The 17,644-nt window shown below is 41.0% G+C and overlaps 1 protein-coding gene across 4 annotated transcripts in view; it reads right to left on the bottom strand.

The window, feature by feature from the left end:
- The window catches only part of IL1RAPL2 (interleukin 1 receptor accessory protein like 2), a 372,810-nt gene that overhangs the window by 99,947 nt on the left and 255,219 nt on the right, over positions 1–17,644 (bottom strand). For all 4 annotated transcript variants that reach the window (XM_065846525.2, XM_071813491.1, XM_071813493.1 and 1 more), the window contains one exon: positions 9,061–9,135. In XM_065846525.2, the coding sequence (XP_065702597.1) occupies positions 9,061–9,135 (75 nt within the window). The remainder of the gene's footprint in view (positions 1–9,060; positions 9,136–17,644) is intronic.

A 17,644-nucleotide genomic window follows, 5' to 3' on the forward strand; every position in this document is an offset into this window, starting at 1 on the left:
GCTGGGGTTTGAAATCCTGAGACTGAGAGCAGGAGTGTGCTTGCCTGCATCTGAATAACTGCTCAAATGCTACAGATCCCTTCCCAGAGGCAAAGTGCCCACAGTGTGAATAACAACTTGATATCTACACAACATTTGCTTTGCCAGATGATATTTAGAAAAGCTAAACCACAATCCTAAACAAAAGCGCTTGGTCAATGATCTTTAGTAAAGCAGATTCCTTGTTGCATACAGTGCAGCCTCTACAACTCAAGGTTCCAAAATGAAATTCATCTGCATGAAAGGCAGATGAATTCAGATGAAATGAAACCACAAGTATCCACTGCACTTCACAAATGAAACCTCTGCTTACTCTACATGTGTTCACTTCATTGGGACAAATGCTCAAATGGTCCAGCAAAGCAGTTTTTTGCCTGCCATGTTTATTAATATCAACAACATGAATGATAGGCTGCAGAATATTATCTATAAATTTGATTTAAAATTCATCAATGCAGATCAGGAAATAATTAAAAAGAGTTAACAGTAATGTAATCAGGAAACAGAAAGCCTGATTTGATCAGCCTGCCCAATCAAAGCAGCTTTACTTTTCAAATCCTGTATATTCAGGGCTTAGCAACAAACTATTTAAAATAGCACATCAAGTCCAGCAACATTTACAGACTGTATCTGAGGAAAGATCCACATGGACAATCTTTCCCTTCATAAAAAGAGACAGAAGTCACAGAACACCCAGCTCACCAGCAGTGAAAAAGCCCACTTAGTACACCAGGTTTTGTTTGTTTTTTAAATAAAAATTATTGCATCTTAAGTATTTAAATTCTCAGGTCAAACCACTGAGCTTAATCACAGAAATGCAAAAAAATGCTTTTAGCTTGCAAAGAATTACATGACCAGTAAAGCACGTAGCATCATTTGCAAACTTTAGCACCGAGATTATAGCACTGGCATATGCAGTTCACTTACATTTTAGACTCCGCTAGACATAAAATGAAATTTACTTATGCCTTTTAATTAATGTGGCGTGCAAGACCATCTCTGAAATTTCTATTTGAGCAATATTAAACCATTGCTCAAAGTATGAAGTGTTTAATCCTATGCTCCTCTGAGCTGAGGTAACTACACCCCTGACTGTGCACCAAAGAAACATTGGTGGATATTTCCATGACTAATCATATTCATTTGTTCATGGGACTAGGGCCAAGCATGTTAAAATTAATAAGCTTCCCATACAGAATAAGCAGATAACAAAAACATATTCAATACTAGAAAGTTACAGTCATCATTTACTGTGAGGCTGGTTTGTTAAAATAAAGATGTGTGGTAGAAAACAGTGTGCCTCTGCTGCCCTTCCACAGATTACTGCCTTCTGTATTTTTACTTTGAAGATGATTAGGGATACTAAGAAGTCACGTAACATGTGTTGTCACTAGGTAATAAAGGTATCTTTTCATTTTGAGAGTAATCTTGCTTTGACTTTCATTTAGTTTTCATTGGACTGAAATGTCTAATATAAGTACAGTAAATCAACATAGTTTTAATGGTCAAAGTTCAATTACCTAACACAAGCTATTTGTTTCTGTAGGATAGAGACAAACACAAGGGTATTGAGGATGAAGAGCAACATTTATCAAATGTGGATTAAATGAAGCAAAGACTTGGTGAGTAGAATTCCATCTCATTTTGTTTGAAGGACTACAACAGCTTTGATTTTCATGGCCTCTAAGATCATGACATTACGCCACTGAAATTCTAAGAAACAAGAATTATACCATCACTCTTCATTTTCTACACTGTTGCCTTTGGAACAGATTACAAAGTACAATTTCCTATTATTTTTCAGTGAAGAAGGAAAAATTGTGAGAACAGTTAGCCCAGATTTTAATCTTCATTGCCCACTGAACAGCGGCACTGTGATGCATGACCCTGACCTTTCGCAGCCGGGTATATTTTGACTGTTTGCCCACTCAGCTCCATCCCTACATTTTAGTGAGGCCGTAAACAAGAGATGTGGAATGGCAAGCCCAGCAAATCACAGAATGCTGAAAAGGTCAAAATAGTAGTGCCGAATGTTTCTACTCTGTAATTTACAGAATATACGAGGCATTCACAGCCTAATAACTCATTCATATGACAAAAACTGTAGAGTGAATGTAAAATGGCAGAACATGAATTCCTTCCAGTGACAGCGTTTCTAACAAGCACAGAAAATGGTGCAAACTTTGCCCTGTGGTTCTCTTTTCTGAAACATTAATATTGCCTGACTTTCAATGCACAATAGCATATGCCTGTGGACTGTGCAGTCAAATATCTCTGTGTTTGCAGTCAGGCTCAGAACCCAAAAGGCTAGGTCCCCGAGGAAAAAATCCTGGTCAAAGCCTTCCCTATCCATACTCCTTCTCACCATTTCCAGAGCACTCTCTCAGTTCCAGGTGATTTTATTGTCACAACGCTCCTAGAAACCAGAAAAGTACTACCCTCACTTCAAAAACTCCTGCCAAGGTCAGGAGAACTGTAGCAGAACAAAAAAATGGCAGTTTTCTTATCAACAGCCCTAATCCCCTGCTCTCCACTAAGACTATCTTTTCTACTTTCTGTCCCATGGGCTGAACTTCATTTTTACAGAAACAAATTCGTGCCCATTTCTCAGACACAAGTCAAATGCAGTAAGTCTAGAGACCAAGCCCAGTTCAGCACAGCTGCATGTCTGTGGCAGCTGAAGTGATGGTTGTATTTGTTAATGACAGTTTAGTCCCAGTGAAGTGCTCGAGACACATGCCCTGGAAACCCTCACACACGGAGAAAGTTTTCCTGGTGCAAGATGACTTGAGGCATTCCTCCATCACCATACAATGGCTAATACCCTTGGATGAATGCTGTTGAACAACTGTACACCAGGACATACTGGAGTGGTTTGTCTTTACTACCTTCTTGTAACAAAACAGAACAAAACAGATCTACCTGAGGCATTGCTGTTTCAAACCGAACTGCAAGGATATCTGATATCAATTCATCCATTTTTTCTATAAAGACAGCGTCATTTTGTCCTCAGAGTATATATCAGATTTATGTAAAACCCACCAAAAGAAACATCAGCAACAAATAGTTTACAGAAGTACAAAAGAAAATTTGGGAAGTGCCAGATCTTCCTTTCTGACATATCTGTGCCAATCCCATGGATCAGTAACCAGAATTTGGCCTCATCGTTCCAAGTCCACTAAAACAAAAGAAAGAAGTGTGTGAATAAACTGTTCTCAGCTTCACAGATGTAAATCTGGATTAACCATACAAAAGGCAAAAAAATGGTGGTTTTACACCAGCCAAACAACAAATCCCAGCCTCAAGTCTCTGAAGTACAGCATTTCACCATTATCCCTGAGAGAAGCAGAAATATTAACAACGTAGCAAATTAGCATCAAAGCATTAACGGTAATACACTTAGGGTATTTGGGGAACTACTTCTAAACCTAAATGCCAGACAATTTGTCTCTAATATTCCCTGCAGATTAGTACAAAATGATTGTAATAGATGCAAATCCTGCCTCCTTTCATACAGGCACGTATGGCTGAAAGAGCTGTGGAGCTGTATCCCTCATGCTGCAGGGGAGGCAGGTCCTGGAGAATATACTCCTGGTTGCTCTTCATTTCCTAGTGAAAATTGCTCTTTCTTCAACTTCTGTGCATGAAGGGGTGACCTCATTAACGTTTACAGGTATATAAAGGGTGAGTGTCACGCAAAAAGAGTTATATAATCAGCAAATCAATAATGACAGACACTGTTGGATTGTCTCAAATAGACCGGCTTGGTATGAAATTCATGTCTCCAGAAGATCGTGCAGAACTTTTTAAATCATTATTATTTACTTTTTAAGCAGAGAAGTGTGGTCACAAGGAAAATTAAGACTGTGGACAGTAAATGTAGTATTTTAAATATGTCAGCAAATGCATAGATGTTCACCTCCCAAATGACTCCTTCCAGCAAATGCTTAAAACAAAAAGGACTTTTTTTTTTTTAACCGCTTTTACCCTATTCCCATACCTGTCAGCAGATGTAACTTTGTATGTTCCCTTGCACTTGTTTTGCAGCAGTTCTATTGATCCACTTAATAACTAGTCCCAAGGAATTGCACTGTTAAATCTTGTAGAAACAAAATCTTTCTGAACAGGTCAGCTATTAAGAAAAACAAGAATCCTCATAAACGATGCGTTTTCTTTCCTCAGCATCTTTAGAAGCAGAGAAACTACCATGACAAAAGTGAGTTAAACCCCTTGACATTTTCCCTGTTCAGTAAATGAATTCACATAGATGTTTCTTGTTCTGTTTACTTAGGCTCTTGCTACATTCTTAAGTGAATGCCTGAAAACGAAACCAGTACATAGTTGAGAAGTAAATTACACATAAACGACAGATTCAACTAATACAGAGACAAACATGCAAATGTTAATTCCAGTCTCAATTAACTCATTCATAAGGACAACTTGACATTGCAGTCACTGTAATATATGGTACAGAATTAACAGACTTCTATTTTAATAATCTATTTTTAGCTTTTTCGATACTCTGTGGAGCACACAAGTATAAAATAGCAGACATGGTGCAAGCTATATGACTCTGGGAGCTGCTTATACATAGACTAGCTAGATACAGTTCCTACAAGATCCTTGCAGATCCTGGTCCAGCCAAGAACCAGCAGAGCACAACTATGTTCAGTTTTGTGTCCCTCATAACAAGACAGATCTTGAGGTGCTGGAGAGAGTTCGGAGAAAGGCAGTGAAGCTGGTGAGGGGCCTGGAGCACAGTCTGATGAGAAGTGGCAGAGGGACCTGGGGCTGTTTAGCCTGGAGAAAAGGAGGTTGAGTGGAGACCTTATTGTTCTCTACAACTACCTGAAAGGAGGTTGTAGCATGGAGGGTGTTGACTTGTTCTCCCAAGTTACAAGTGGTAGGACAAGAGGAAATGGCCTCATGTTGCATCAGGGCAGGTTCAGACTGACTATCAGGAAAACTTTAGTCGCAGAGAGGGTTGTCAGGCATTGGAACAGGTTGCCCAAAGAAGTGGTGGAGTCACCATCCCTGGAGATGTTTAAAAGACATGTAGATGTGGTGCTTAGGGACATGGTTTAGAGGTAGATTAATGGTTGGACTTCAGGATCTGAAATATCTTTTCCAACCTAAACAATTCTGTGATTCCACGATTCTATTCTATGTGCTTCCTTTCTTCCACAAATGCTTATGTCCCTGCCATGCTGCTTTGACACCAGTTGAGGGCTGGCAGTGCAGTAACTCACAGCTGCCTACGTATCACTCAGATTTTGGCTCCTTGGTGCTACCATAATTGTGCAAAGGAGCTAGTTCAGAGAAGAAACCTGCTCTGTAATCATGTAATCAAAATACAAAGGATTGGTACAAGGTTAGCTGGAAAATAATTTTTAAAATAAATTAAGAAATCTGCAGAATGATGTACCAACAAGTCATCTTGCTGTCAGAACAACGGTATACACAAATAGATAACAGATCTTTAACACTCACTGCACTGTAGCCTTGACACTTCCGACTGGGCTTTTGATCTTTACTTTTCTAAATCACCTAAGGAGTTCCCTAACCTCAGGGATTTGGTATGAACAGGTGTCTTTCAACAACTACTTCAAATCACATTGGTATAAGCTTTAATAAATTCACATTCAGAGCTTTACATGGGAGACAGTCACATTTTACAAACAGAGTTTGTAGGAGTAGAGAGTTATGGCTCAAAACTCTTCACAAGCAATCTTAGGGCCCTTCTGCTAAAGCCACACCATCTCCTGGGCAGAAGACCTGCATGTATTTTGGCTCATACTATCAAATTTGATTTTACTGTCATGAAGACAACTCAGTGATACCTTTTTTTTTTTTCAGGAAGAACATTATTTATCAGATTAATGTAATATATTCACAACAACTATGTAGTACAAATAAACATTATTTGTTAAAACCAAGATATAACAAGAATAAATGTGCTGTATACCATGTAATAAAGAACTAGTAATAGTCTGACACCAATGCAAAGAGCAAAGAACAAATAAAAAGGATTTTTTAGGTTTTGTTTTAATGAAAAGGAAGCAGCAAATGAACAATAAAAATATTCTGTCATTAGTTTCTAGGTTGCCCGAGATGATGTGATTATCTGACCTGGTAAAGCATCTGAGACAATGAAATTGTTTCAGACTGTTACTCTAGTCCTCTGGGATGTTCTTTTGTCCTCCTGTCAACCTGTGTCTCTCTGGCTCTGTTTCTCCAGCACAAGCAAATACAGAAAACAAGAAAAGAAGCAAATTCCAGTTTCTGCTTCTCTCTAACCTTGACAGGGTTGGTTTTGATCTCTGTCACATTCCAGAGGAAAACAGAAAAAGCAAAAAGTACATTCACGCTCCTTGAGAAGATGAAGGCAGGCTCTGGGCCATGTTTGAAGCCTGAAGGAACTCTTATCCACTGTCAATAACAATTGTGCATACTTAATTTCATTTGAATCCTCTCATAAAAGCTGAAAGCCAAAAGGTGCATACTGAAGTCTGTAATCAGGTCAAATGAGCTGCTAAATAGTTAGGCCATTGCACAGAGATCTAGGAAGATTTTGCATTGCATTGTGCTAATCAGTAAGGATACAGACAGCAAATAATTATTAATCTCCTCTGCTTTTCAAGCAAAGACCACTATTTCTGTAAAGATTAGTTTTCCAATAGAAATCTAAAATAATCTCTGCAGAACAAGTAGATGGATTAAACTCCATTCCTTTTGTAGTTTAGTGGCATGTTCGTACTTGCACAGCCACTGAAAGAGCAGGCGTACTGGGTGATGTGACTCCATGGGCTAGAGGTCCTGTAAAACACAGACACTTTGCTTTGATTTCTAATAAAATACTGCAGTATGCCACTTGTTCAAAACTTCTAGGAGCTTAACAAGATTTCAAAGAAGTATTCCAGCAGATGACCTTACATACAACTTTCTCCCCTGTTACTTTGCTGTAATCAAACGATTCGCTTTCCTGCAGAGCTCTAACACAGAGTGAGAGTCTGCAGCACATCGCAGGGGTCGGCACAGCCTCCCAGCCCAAAGCTGCAGGTGGCCTCCACAAGATGAAGATGCTCCCTGAGAATTTTCGAGCTCTATCTATTTGCCATTTAAAAATCAAGAGGGAAATCAATGCGCTTCTTTGTATGTTAAAGAAATAAGTTCAGGTTCTTTCATAAGCATTAATCTTTTACACATAATATGAATACAGTTTAGCGGCAATAACCAAACCCATTAACACATAAAAAAAAAGCACACCATATGTAAATTCCCTGATCTTAGGGGACAACTAATGGATTACAAATCTTGCATCTTTATATGCTGGAATGTATTTCCTTCCAGAGATATTCCGATATCCTATTACTGAGCCATATCTCCAAGGAGAGGAGTGGGTTTGTTTGTTTTAATTTATTTTTTAATCAAACCTCCTTTTAATCAGTCAGAACAAAATGTTTTCACACAGAAAAAAAAAAAAAAAGAAGAAACTCGATGCAAAAGTCCTGATGGAACAGGGAAAGTTGGAAGAGAAAATGAAGACAGAATAAATACGCAGAAAACAAAGATGTGTACTCTTCAAGTGGCTTTATTACACAGATATATGCAGGGACAGTTTGCTCCCAAAGGAAATCATTAAAAAATTGACTTTTAAGAAGCTGAAGCAGGAGACTGAATTCAGCCTTTTCGGCTGATCCAAACTTTGATGACTCTGTTTTCCTGTTAGTTCTGGTGGGCTTTTGACTATAGCTTCAGATTCATTTTGTCTTTTTCTGTTTTAGGGCCAATTTCTGCTCAGGTACAGACATGGGAGTCCCATGGAGGGGAACCTGAATATGCACATACGCCCCAACTGCAGAATTCACCTGGCACCAGCTGCTTCCCAGATCCACTGCCATCCTCCCTGTGCAAGCCCTTGGAGGCTCCTCAGTCCAGCCAGGTATACGAGAGAAAGATGATCTTTGAGATTAGCTAAGGTCACAAATGACTCATATTCTCACCACATTTCAACAGACACATTCAAGAACTCAAGCCCTGTTTTTAAATACTTCATAGCATCTTAATGGCTTCACTGAAATTGTTAGGCACCTGGTTTAATAACAAGGAGGTGCTGTTGTATCAAGCTCACATAGACCCTGTAGGGTTTCACAAAAACAAACAGTTTTACCATGAAAAAAGTTTCATTCTGACCCTGCTTGCCTCTAAACACCATTCAAACACTGAATCCTGGCCAGCTTTGGTATAAAAGGAACAAGAGAGTCAAGCTCAAGAAAGAAAACGCCAAAGCTTCAGCCCAGAGTGAATAACACACATCTGCAACACATTTCTTGTAATTTAATCTCACGCACCACAGTCCTCAAAGGTAATTCCAATTCTGCCTCTCAAAATCAAAAATCTATTTTCAAGTCACTGAAAACAACTGGAACTTCAAAGCTGAGCAGTTCTTTCAGCACCAAGATGCCTCACAGTTCCCCAAAGTTAGCAGTACTCTCTAACATTAGAGCTTCTCAACACAAGAGAAAGTACAGGCTGCCAGCTGAGGTTCAGAGATGTGTATTCACAGAAGAACATATAATAGGAGAAAAGCATACAGGCATTTTAGTCAAAATTCCATTCTGGTAAGCATTCAGAACAACCTGAAAATGCACTGTTTTACATTAACTTGTAAAGGAATCAGCACTTCTTTTATGAGAATATTTGTCTTAGATAGGGTGAACATCAACTGATCAATACAGCACCAATGTAGACATGTATTACTCTATCAATCATATATTAAAAAGAGCAGCGTGCTTTATATTTAATACCCAATGTCACCAATTAGTACTGCCATCCCCTGATTTTACACTAGTTCATTCACTCAGATTGCCATGGCAATAAATTCTACAGTTACAAATTAAAAACTGCATATGGATTTGCATGTAATAACAGTACCATTAAACCTTTCTTACCACTTTCAATTTTTCCCATCTGCTACCAGAGTGCAAGTGTAGGATCTATTATTCCCAGAAGGGGACTTACCCAGCTGGACATCTATAACAGTTGGCTGGTTCTCCATGGGGAACAACGGCTTTGGAGGTTTGTCTGTGAGTAAAGCTAGAAAAGAAAATGAGAAAACGTAATGGAAAAATTGAGACCAATGATTGCAAAAGAAAAGCCCTGTCATGTAAGCAATCAAAAGCTTGTACTCTTGATGGCATGTAAACATTTATTACATCACATGGCTGTTCTACTGTCAACGTGTTAACACTTTCCTAGGGGCTGCGGTGGCCCACTGATTCAACAGAAATGAGCTGTTTCAAGAGTGACATTTTAATACAAAGCAGCAAAACAAACTCCATTTCTCACTTTTATTCTACTTATAACAACTATATCAAGAATTTTAGATCCTCACCTTGTGAAGTTAACGCAATAATTTGAGATACCAACTAAACCTATTTCTGTGTGATCAGGCCCAACATCTCTTTATGCTTGCCCAAAGCAGTATGCAGATGTCAAAGCAAACTCACACATAATTGTGTCTGATGAACCCCAGCAGCTTCACACGTAGCTCACACTCCCACCCAACCACGTGGGGCATCCGGACCCTCTTCTCAAAGCCTGAATGGGGACCCTGCCTTGTGCACCACAAAAGTCTCTCCCTCTGAGAGCAGGAAACATCACCCCAGCCTGGTCCTACCAGGTGCCTGCACCAGCCACTAGCACAGACAGTCACAGACAGTCACAGACAGTCACAGACAGTCACAGACAGTCACAGACAGTCACAGACAGTCACAGACAGTCACAGACAGTCACAGACAACGCTGTCACTGAGAAACCCAGCTACGGACGCAGGTTTCATGCCTGAGAGCTCAGTGCCAGGCTGTGCAAACAGGTTTTGTAAGTTGAGCCTAGCTTGGAATAAATGACTGAGTATTCCTGGAGATGTTTCGTAATCAAATATAGCATCTCGTACCACATGAAATTAAGTAATTTCAAAATTACTTCAAAATTTTTCCAGCTAACATGCATCACCTGAATTTCTTTGATCCAAGTTTGTAAAATGAATTTTCATTTTTTAATAAAAGACTAAGGCAAAAATGCCATGATCTCCTCAGAAGCCTCAGCACTTACTGATTTGATGGGAAACAAGTTAATGCAGCAGTTTGGTAGCTCAAGTCGAAAGCTGCCTGTGGCTGGGGCGGCAGGTGTCCCTGAACCAGGCACAGGAGCTTGAGCTGTGCAAGCTCCTGGCCCATGCTCCCAGCTCATCCCGGCCCTTGGCAGGCTGGGGGGACATCTCACCCCCAGTCTGCTCCAGCAGGAATCAGTGGCTCAACACACCTTCCCCAGAGCTTTGAAACGAGATGGCTGGGTGGCTGAGGCAGAAGGGCAGCAGCCACAGGTGTCACTGATGTGGCTCTGATAACCGGCTATCAATGACAGCTGCTTGAAACTGGAGGTGGCAGAACTCTTTCGCTACCAAAAAGGAAAAGAAAAGTCAACCTACAAAACATTTTCACATCCATATCTACAGAAAATGACCAACTCTGTTAAGGAAATACCTGTTCGATTTTGCTTTACAGTTGACACTATGATTTTAAACTCCTCGCTAAGTGATTGTCAGCACAGTCCACTTCCACTGTTACATTTAAATGAAAATGGGGTTCCTGCCACTGATGCTGCAGCCAAGCTAGCAAACAAACAGGCTATCACAAAACAGGCACTTTGGTAACAAGTCATCAGCACGCATTTCAGACCAAAACCATGTCTGTTTTTAAGAAGAACTCCTTGTACAGTTCACCCACAAGGACAACACAGGAATTTCCAAAGTCTTTTAAACAGCGTGTTATTAAGACTAAAACCACAAGTAGAGCGCAGAATGAAAGAAAAATGGGAAATCCTGTTAATGAGAATGCAGTAGTTCAAAAATGCTCATCTAATACAGAGTCACGAGATCGACTCAGAAGCAATATCAAGGCTACCTGTGCAATTGCATTATTTGGGGATTAGCCTCTGAGTAGAAAATTTCTGGCAGTAACAAATAATTAATTCGCTGTGCTAATGCACTTAAGTCATCTGAATGTCATTAGAGAATAAGAGGAAAGTACTGCCAAACCTAGATGTGTAAGTAGAGTCCAACAACTTGCTTTATTAGAAATTTAAATCTTAACCAAAGCTGAAAACGTCTAAGTAGGTGTTTTGGGCATCAAACCCAAGGGACTTTGGAACACTTTTACTGATGACTTTTTTAGCAATGTATGCTTTTAAATTGCTAAAAGCTTTTGAGACGCTCTTCCTCATAAAATCCCACTGCATCCAAGGGGAGATGGATAACTATTTATCCAGATTCTACAGAAATCTCACCCTTATTTAAACAGTAAGTTTCTCACTTGAAGGTCACACCCACTTCAAGCAAAGCCCATTCCCAACACTCCAGAAAAAAAGTACATTCTCCAGGAAGGCCCAATACACTGATAACCAGAACATTTGGTAAGAGGGAACACGAGAGCGAGAGTATATTTTCAGTACTGGTCTTTTTGTGTTCAACATGTACAAGAGCTCTGCTTTTCTTATACTCTAATTCCTCACATGAAAAAACCCTGTCAATAAATGATTAGACAGAAAGAAGCAAGTGCCACTAGACTCGAATAACAGAATTGAACTGTAACCCACTGCCAGCCATGAGAAGAACCTCTTCACAGGCATTGCTTGCCATTTTCTCTCAACTCATCACAGAAAATTAGAGGTAGTATTGTCTGGCCCTGGCATCTGCTGAGTGGGAACTTCATAGCTTGAGTCACAACCTGACAATATTGCTTTTCTGTTTTTTATACTGTCTAGGCAGAGTTGCTCAGACTGCCTGCCTGAAGAAGCCAGGAAAAAGAACTACTACAAAGGTGTTAAAAAATTAACTATGTTCTTAACTGCCTCTGTGCAATTGAGGTTAGTAACTTCTTAAAAGAATGAACCAAAAATCTCTAGAAAATGCATTTTGGCCTAGCAAGTACACAATTCAGACTTCTTAGGAAGGTAACGCATTGGCTTGTGTCTAAATGCCGGAGCACCCCAGATGCTCAGCACAGAGAGAATGGCTTCTGCCAGCAACACGCAGCTATTTACTGCAGCTTCCACATGAACCTGCTGCAGAACACGGTGGAGGGAGCGGAAAGGTCACAGTGCCTTGGAAAGAGGTTTTGGGATTTAACCCCTGTATTAACAGAATCAAGCCCTTCGTGCAGACTAGGTCAGAACAAGCAACACTCTCACCAACCCTTTAAGGGACTCCTTCAGGAGACATTAGGATGTGTTTAAAGCTCAGCACACACACAAGACCTCATAAGTAAAGCGAAGGTTGAAATGGAGAAAAAGACCAGCTTGAGAGCACAATTCTAAACAATTTGATATACCCAGTAAACTCTGGGTTGGGTGGAAATTTGATGGGGGGGAAGAAGTGGAAGTGGGGAAGGAAAAAGCCCAGATCCCCCAAAACCCAGCTGAGTGCAGTCCCTTGTACTTTGTGGAAAGCCTCAGTACAGTTTCTGGTATATAACCAACACTTTTTTCTCAGCATTTTTTCTGTAGTTTTTCAGGCTTTTGCTGCTACCTTTGGGTTTCTCTTGTATTGTTATGTTTAATCTCTGGTACTAAATTTTACTCTGTGTGCACTGTAGGATGTGGAGAAAACTTGCTGGGGTAGCTGCACCCTGGCTGTGCCAGTGTGCTCAGGCTTTTCTCCCTTTAAGTTCTTTCTCATTCTCATAAAGTTCTACCTCGTTCCCACCAGCACCCCTTGAAATCGAATCTGACCAGTGCTTCTCCCTGTTTCCTTTGGCGTTACTTCCAGTCCTTGGATGTTTTCTAGATGTGCTCCTGTGTGTCACATTTTAAATGGCTATACTTTGCCATATTGTTCTTGGAGAGTAATCATTATAATGAACTGGCAGCCTGTCAGAGCTCTTTACACAGGAACTGAAACGGCCCAAAGGGATTTTGAGTCTAGAAGGCAACGAACTGCTGGCTCTTCAATGTCGTATGTGTTTACAGAAAACAAAAACCATTCTTACTTTAGAGGTCAGACATCAGATCACTTATTTGGCGTATGAAATTCACTTTTGGTTCTCTTAAACACTACGGAGCACAATATATTCTCAGCTATAAAGAATACTAATATTTAATGATCTCTGTACTTGACAGAAGTCCATAAGCAACCTTTATTCAAATGTCCAGTTCTCTAAAAGAAGTTTCTATAATTCTTCTAACAGTTTTACAGATGTGTGGCACTCTGATTCCCAGCCTTGCTAGAAGTCGAAGCAGAACAAAAAGTTGATGCTGTTGCTTTATCAACGTGTCTTTAATAAAGCTAGTAACATTATGCATTCTCACCTAAATCTTACTTCACCTCCCAGAAAACTACTTTAAATTAAAACAACTAAAGGCACAGCAAACACTACTCCTACAGCAAGATTGGTTATTAGTTCCACAAAGCAACAATTCCTGCAGCCACACAGACAGACCTGCCTTTGCAAGATCCCAGGTCTGATGATGCAGCACACTACCAGCTTTCTTTGCCTTTACTTGCCATTCTAGGATTTCGTCCCACAAACAGGCTGGGGCACCTTTGGCTGCATTTGTTTGTACAAGTATCAGCTGACACAGTACGCTACTGCATTGAGACTGAGAGGAGGACTCACAGACTGCTTCTTTGCTTTGTCTGAGAGTCACCCCAGGCACACTACCTGGGGAATCACTTGAAGTCACAGATGCCGGACGACAAACTGCAAAAAACATGTCTTTACCCATAAGATCTCAGTGGACATGGTCAGAGGCCATTTAGCAGCCACACTACTAGGAGAATACTTACAGTGCTGTTTCCTTCTATGCTCATATTCATCCCATTAGAAAGTAGCACACAAACTTTAAAACAGTCATCAAGTTTCTGTCATTTCAACAACACTTGTCATGGGGTTTTTCCACAAGAGGAATAAAGGAATACTGTTGTACAAATCAATACACTGATCTGATCCTGCACAACTGTTCGTCCAGGTGCATTTCCTTTCCCAAAGCACATGATACTTCTGTTCTCTACTTTTCACAGGCACAAGGAATATCCTGAAGTAGCTCAAGAGAGTAGAGACCTGCAAAAATATTAGGTCTCTCCAATTACTTACACAGTGAACTTTAGCAAACAAGGGAGAGCATGCCTTGCTGCACAGGACAATGTCTAGCTAGCCACAGGACCAACAGAAGAAGACAACAGCTCTGAAGGAGCAGCTCCTGCTTCCAAGTGCCAGAGCAGCATAAGAGCCTAGAGGCTAATTTTTTTCCACTACAGCCTTACTGTTTCAAAAATCTCTCATTCCATATTCAAACATATATCTGACACACTAATGAGTTCTCCTCAAAAAGCACAAAGCGGTTGAAAACAAACAGCCTTAGGATATCATTACTTAGAGATAAACAACGATAACCAGTTAGAAAAAACTACCAGGCATCTCAGCAAGCACCAGTTCCTTCACAGCTTGCTATTGTCCTATACAATTCCCTACCTTCCTTCTGCAGCAGCCTCACAGTGCTCTCCCCACCCCGGTCAGACTTCTTTTACAGCAACCACGATGATAGACAGCCCACACTGCTGCTACAATGAATAAAAGTCTCCTACTAGAGTTTTTGAGTGGTTCAGCTAAACACAACTCAATTTAATGCAGATCAGCTTCCCCCTGTGCCATGCAAAGGCATGCTCTAAGCCAACAGGCATCACCTGTGCTGCACAGAGCTGAACTGCTGCCAGGGTGAAGCCAGACAGCACCAGGGTCATGTACTGAATTCCAGCTGCTTGTGATTTGAAGGGATTCTTCCTTGTGACTCAGCACAGCTGCAGCATTTTCCAGACCAGATAACTCTTCTAAGGGAAATCAAGGCACAAGGCAAGAAATGTTAGTTCATATGTGGCAACGAATCATAGAATGGTTTGGGTTGGAAGGGACCTTTGAGATCATCTGGTTCCAACCCCCCTGCCATGGGCAGGGACACCTTCCACCAGACCGGGTTTCTCAAAGCCCCATCCAACCCGACCTGGAACACTTCCCAGGATGGGGCATCCACAGCTCCTCCGGGCAGCCTGTCCCAGGGCCTCACTGCCCTCCTGGGGAAGAATTTCTTCCTTTCATCTAATCTAAAATCTCCCCTCTTTCAGTTCAAAGCCATTACCCCCTGTCTTATCCCTACATGCCCTTGTAAAAAGTCCCTCTCCAGCTTTCCTGTTAGGTCCCCTTTAGGTACTGGAAGGCTGCTATAAGGTCTCCCTGGAGCCTCATCCATCCCCAGACAGAGCTCCATGAACTCCAGTCATTGACATAGAGGGTGATATACCCTCCTCATCTCTCCTGCCTGTCATTCCTGAAGAGCCTGTGTCCTTCCATTCCAATACTCCAGTCAGAGAAGCCATCCCACCACATCTCTGTGATGGCAATAAGAACACAGCCCTGCAGGTGTGCACATCTCTAACTCCCCTGGTTTATCCCCCATGCTATGTGTGTTTGCATAGAGGCATTTAAGTTGGGCCCTGGATGAGGCTGACTTACTGGCTGGAGTGGCTGGAATTCCTACGTGCTGCTCTTCAGGTGCTCTCCTGCTGACCTGTGATCGTTCTCCAGGCTGACCAGAACTGGTCAAATGCTGGAGAAGGGTTGTCTTATTTTTCCTCGGGGCAGATAATGGCTTTTCCTCTTCTTGTGGTAAGCACCCAAAGTACAATTGCTGTTCTATAATTTTGCTATTGATGTACCTCCCGGACATTTGTTCATGTAATTTGCAATGATGAAAGGAACAATTATCCAAATATGAAGCAGAATGCAGGGAATTTAACAAAATTGTTTCAGATCTTCTATGAGACAATTACATGCCAACCTACTTCCTTCAATCAAAGGATCTGGCATTTTCCCACCATTAATTAACACAGAGCCTCTAGTATCATTCAATCAAGAATCTGGCTAACCTTTTGACAGCAGAACCGATCTGTTTGAATAGCATCCTCTAGGGCAAATAATAGCATGCCAAATCCTTAATCTGAAACTAGCTCATACCCAAAGTTAAGCTTTTGTTCACTCTTAGTTCAAATATCCGTGCTTCCAGGCATGGCTTAGATCTACATTGGCATCTCAAAATCTTGGCAGTGACATTGCAACTTTCACACGACAGATGAAGATGGAACTAACTGCATGCAAAACGCTACATCAGTGTTAACCAGAGGGCACATCTTGCTAAGAGAAGCTCAGTATCACACCTTTTAAAAAATACGTACCTAACTCCCTTTGGCTCATCTGAAATCCCCAGCTTGTGCCAAAACAGTTCTCAATGGCTGACAATAAAATGCTTCAGGCCTGACCTGCTACTGCTTTGTCTTTTATGTTGCTGCTTATACCTAAGCAAATGTGTGAGCTAATTGTGCAGATGTAAATGTAAATGTGACAGCTATATTCTTGGCTGCCAGGAACTGAACTGTGCCCTTGCAGAGTTAAAAGCTTGTCTAAAGAACCAAGGGATCCCACCTGGACTTGTAATAAGTATCCTCTGTGGACTCAGCCTCTAACACACATTCACCACCAAGTCCCGCTATCAGATCAGAATGAATGCTTTTCATTTTCTTGGCACAACAGTGAATTACCTCACAAGGTGAAAAGCAGTGGAAAACCACATAAAAAAACCTCATTCATAAAAAAGGAGCTTTGTGAGGCTGTGTTTATATGGGGACTCTGTTCCCTGATTAGCTGTAGTATGTTCTACCAGTCAGTCAAAACACACTTCAGCATTCAGCTGTTGTGCTGCCTTTCCTTCACCACAGTATCAAGCTGACAAAATGATTGCACCTTCATCCGTCATTTGCTGTAACAGAAATAAAGCCACTGCAACAAAATGCTGTCAAAGGATAAATGTCTCCATCTTTGAAAATAAACACTGAACACCTACTCTCAATAAACTCAAACTCCATAAACTCAGAACTTGTGTGGAAGCCAGGAGTCCATTAATCAGGGACAAAGAGTTTTTCTTTATTATTATTCGAGCAGGAAATGCATCTTTTGGGACAATGGGGTGAAATCATACAGCAGCTGGATGCCTCCCTCTCTGCCACCATCACCATGAATACCACTTTTTGAAAACTCTACCTAGGATCAAGAGTGCCTTAATGCATTGTCTGGTCTCCCTCTGTGGGGCTATTTTCTGCAAGAAGGAGTTCAGCATCTTTTTGATTAACAGTAAATAATTGGAATGCATCAGATGAATTTTTTTTTGTGACATAGAAAGAAGGACAACACAATCACGGTTTTAAGGAAGATGCTGTGTCCATGCTGAAATGCAGCTCACGAGGGAAATGAATTTTGAGGCACTGAAATGCTCTTGGATCATTACCGATGGTTTTGATTCTAAGCCATTAAGTCCTCAATGACTTGGAACAGACCCTTGTTTGACAGGTCATACTACTAGCACCAAGAAAAAGTTGGCCATGACCGCAGCCCCCTTGACTTTGAGAGCAGTCAAAATCCTAAACAACCATAATAGCTATGTTGGTCCTGTTCTTGCCAGCTGTTCCAATAGTTTCTGCTCCAGGCATTACCTTGCAGCCCAT

Source organism: Patagioenas fasciata, chromosome 11 (genome assembly GCF_037038585.1).
Source record: "Patagioenas fasciata isolate bPatFas1 chromosome 11, bPatFas1.hap1, whole genome shotgun sequence".
Lineage (NCBI taxonomy): Eukaryota > Metazoa > Chordata > Aves > Columbiformes > Columbidae > Patagioenas > Patagioenas fasciata.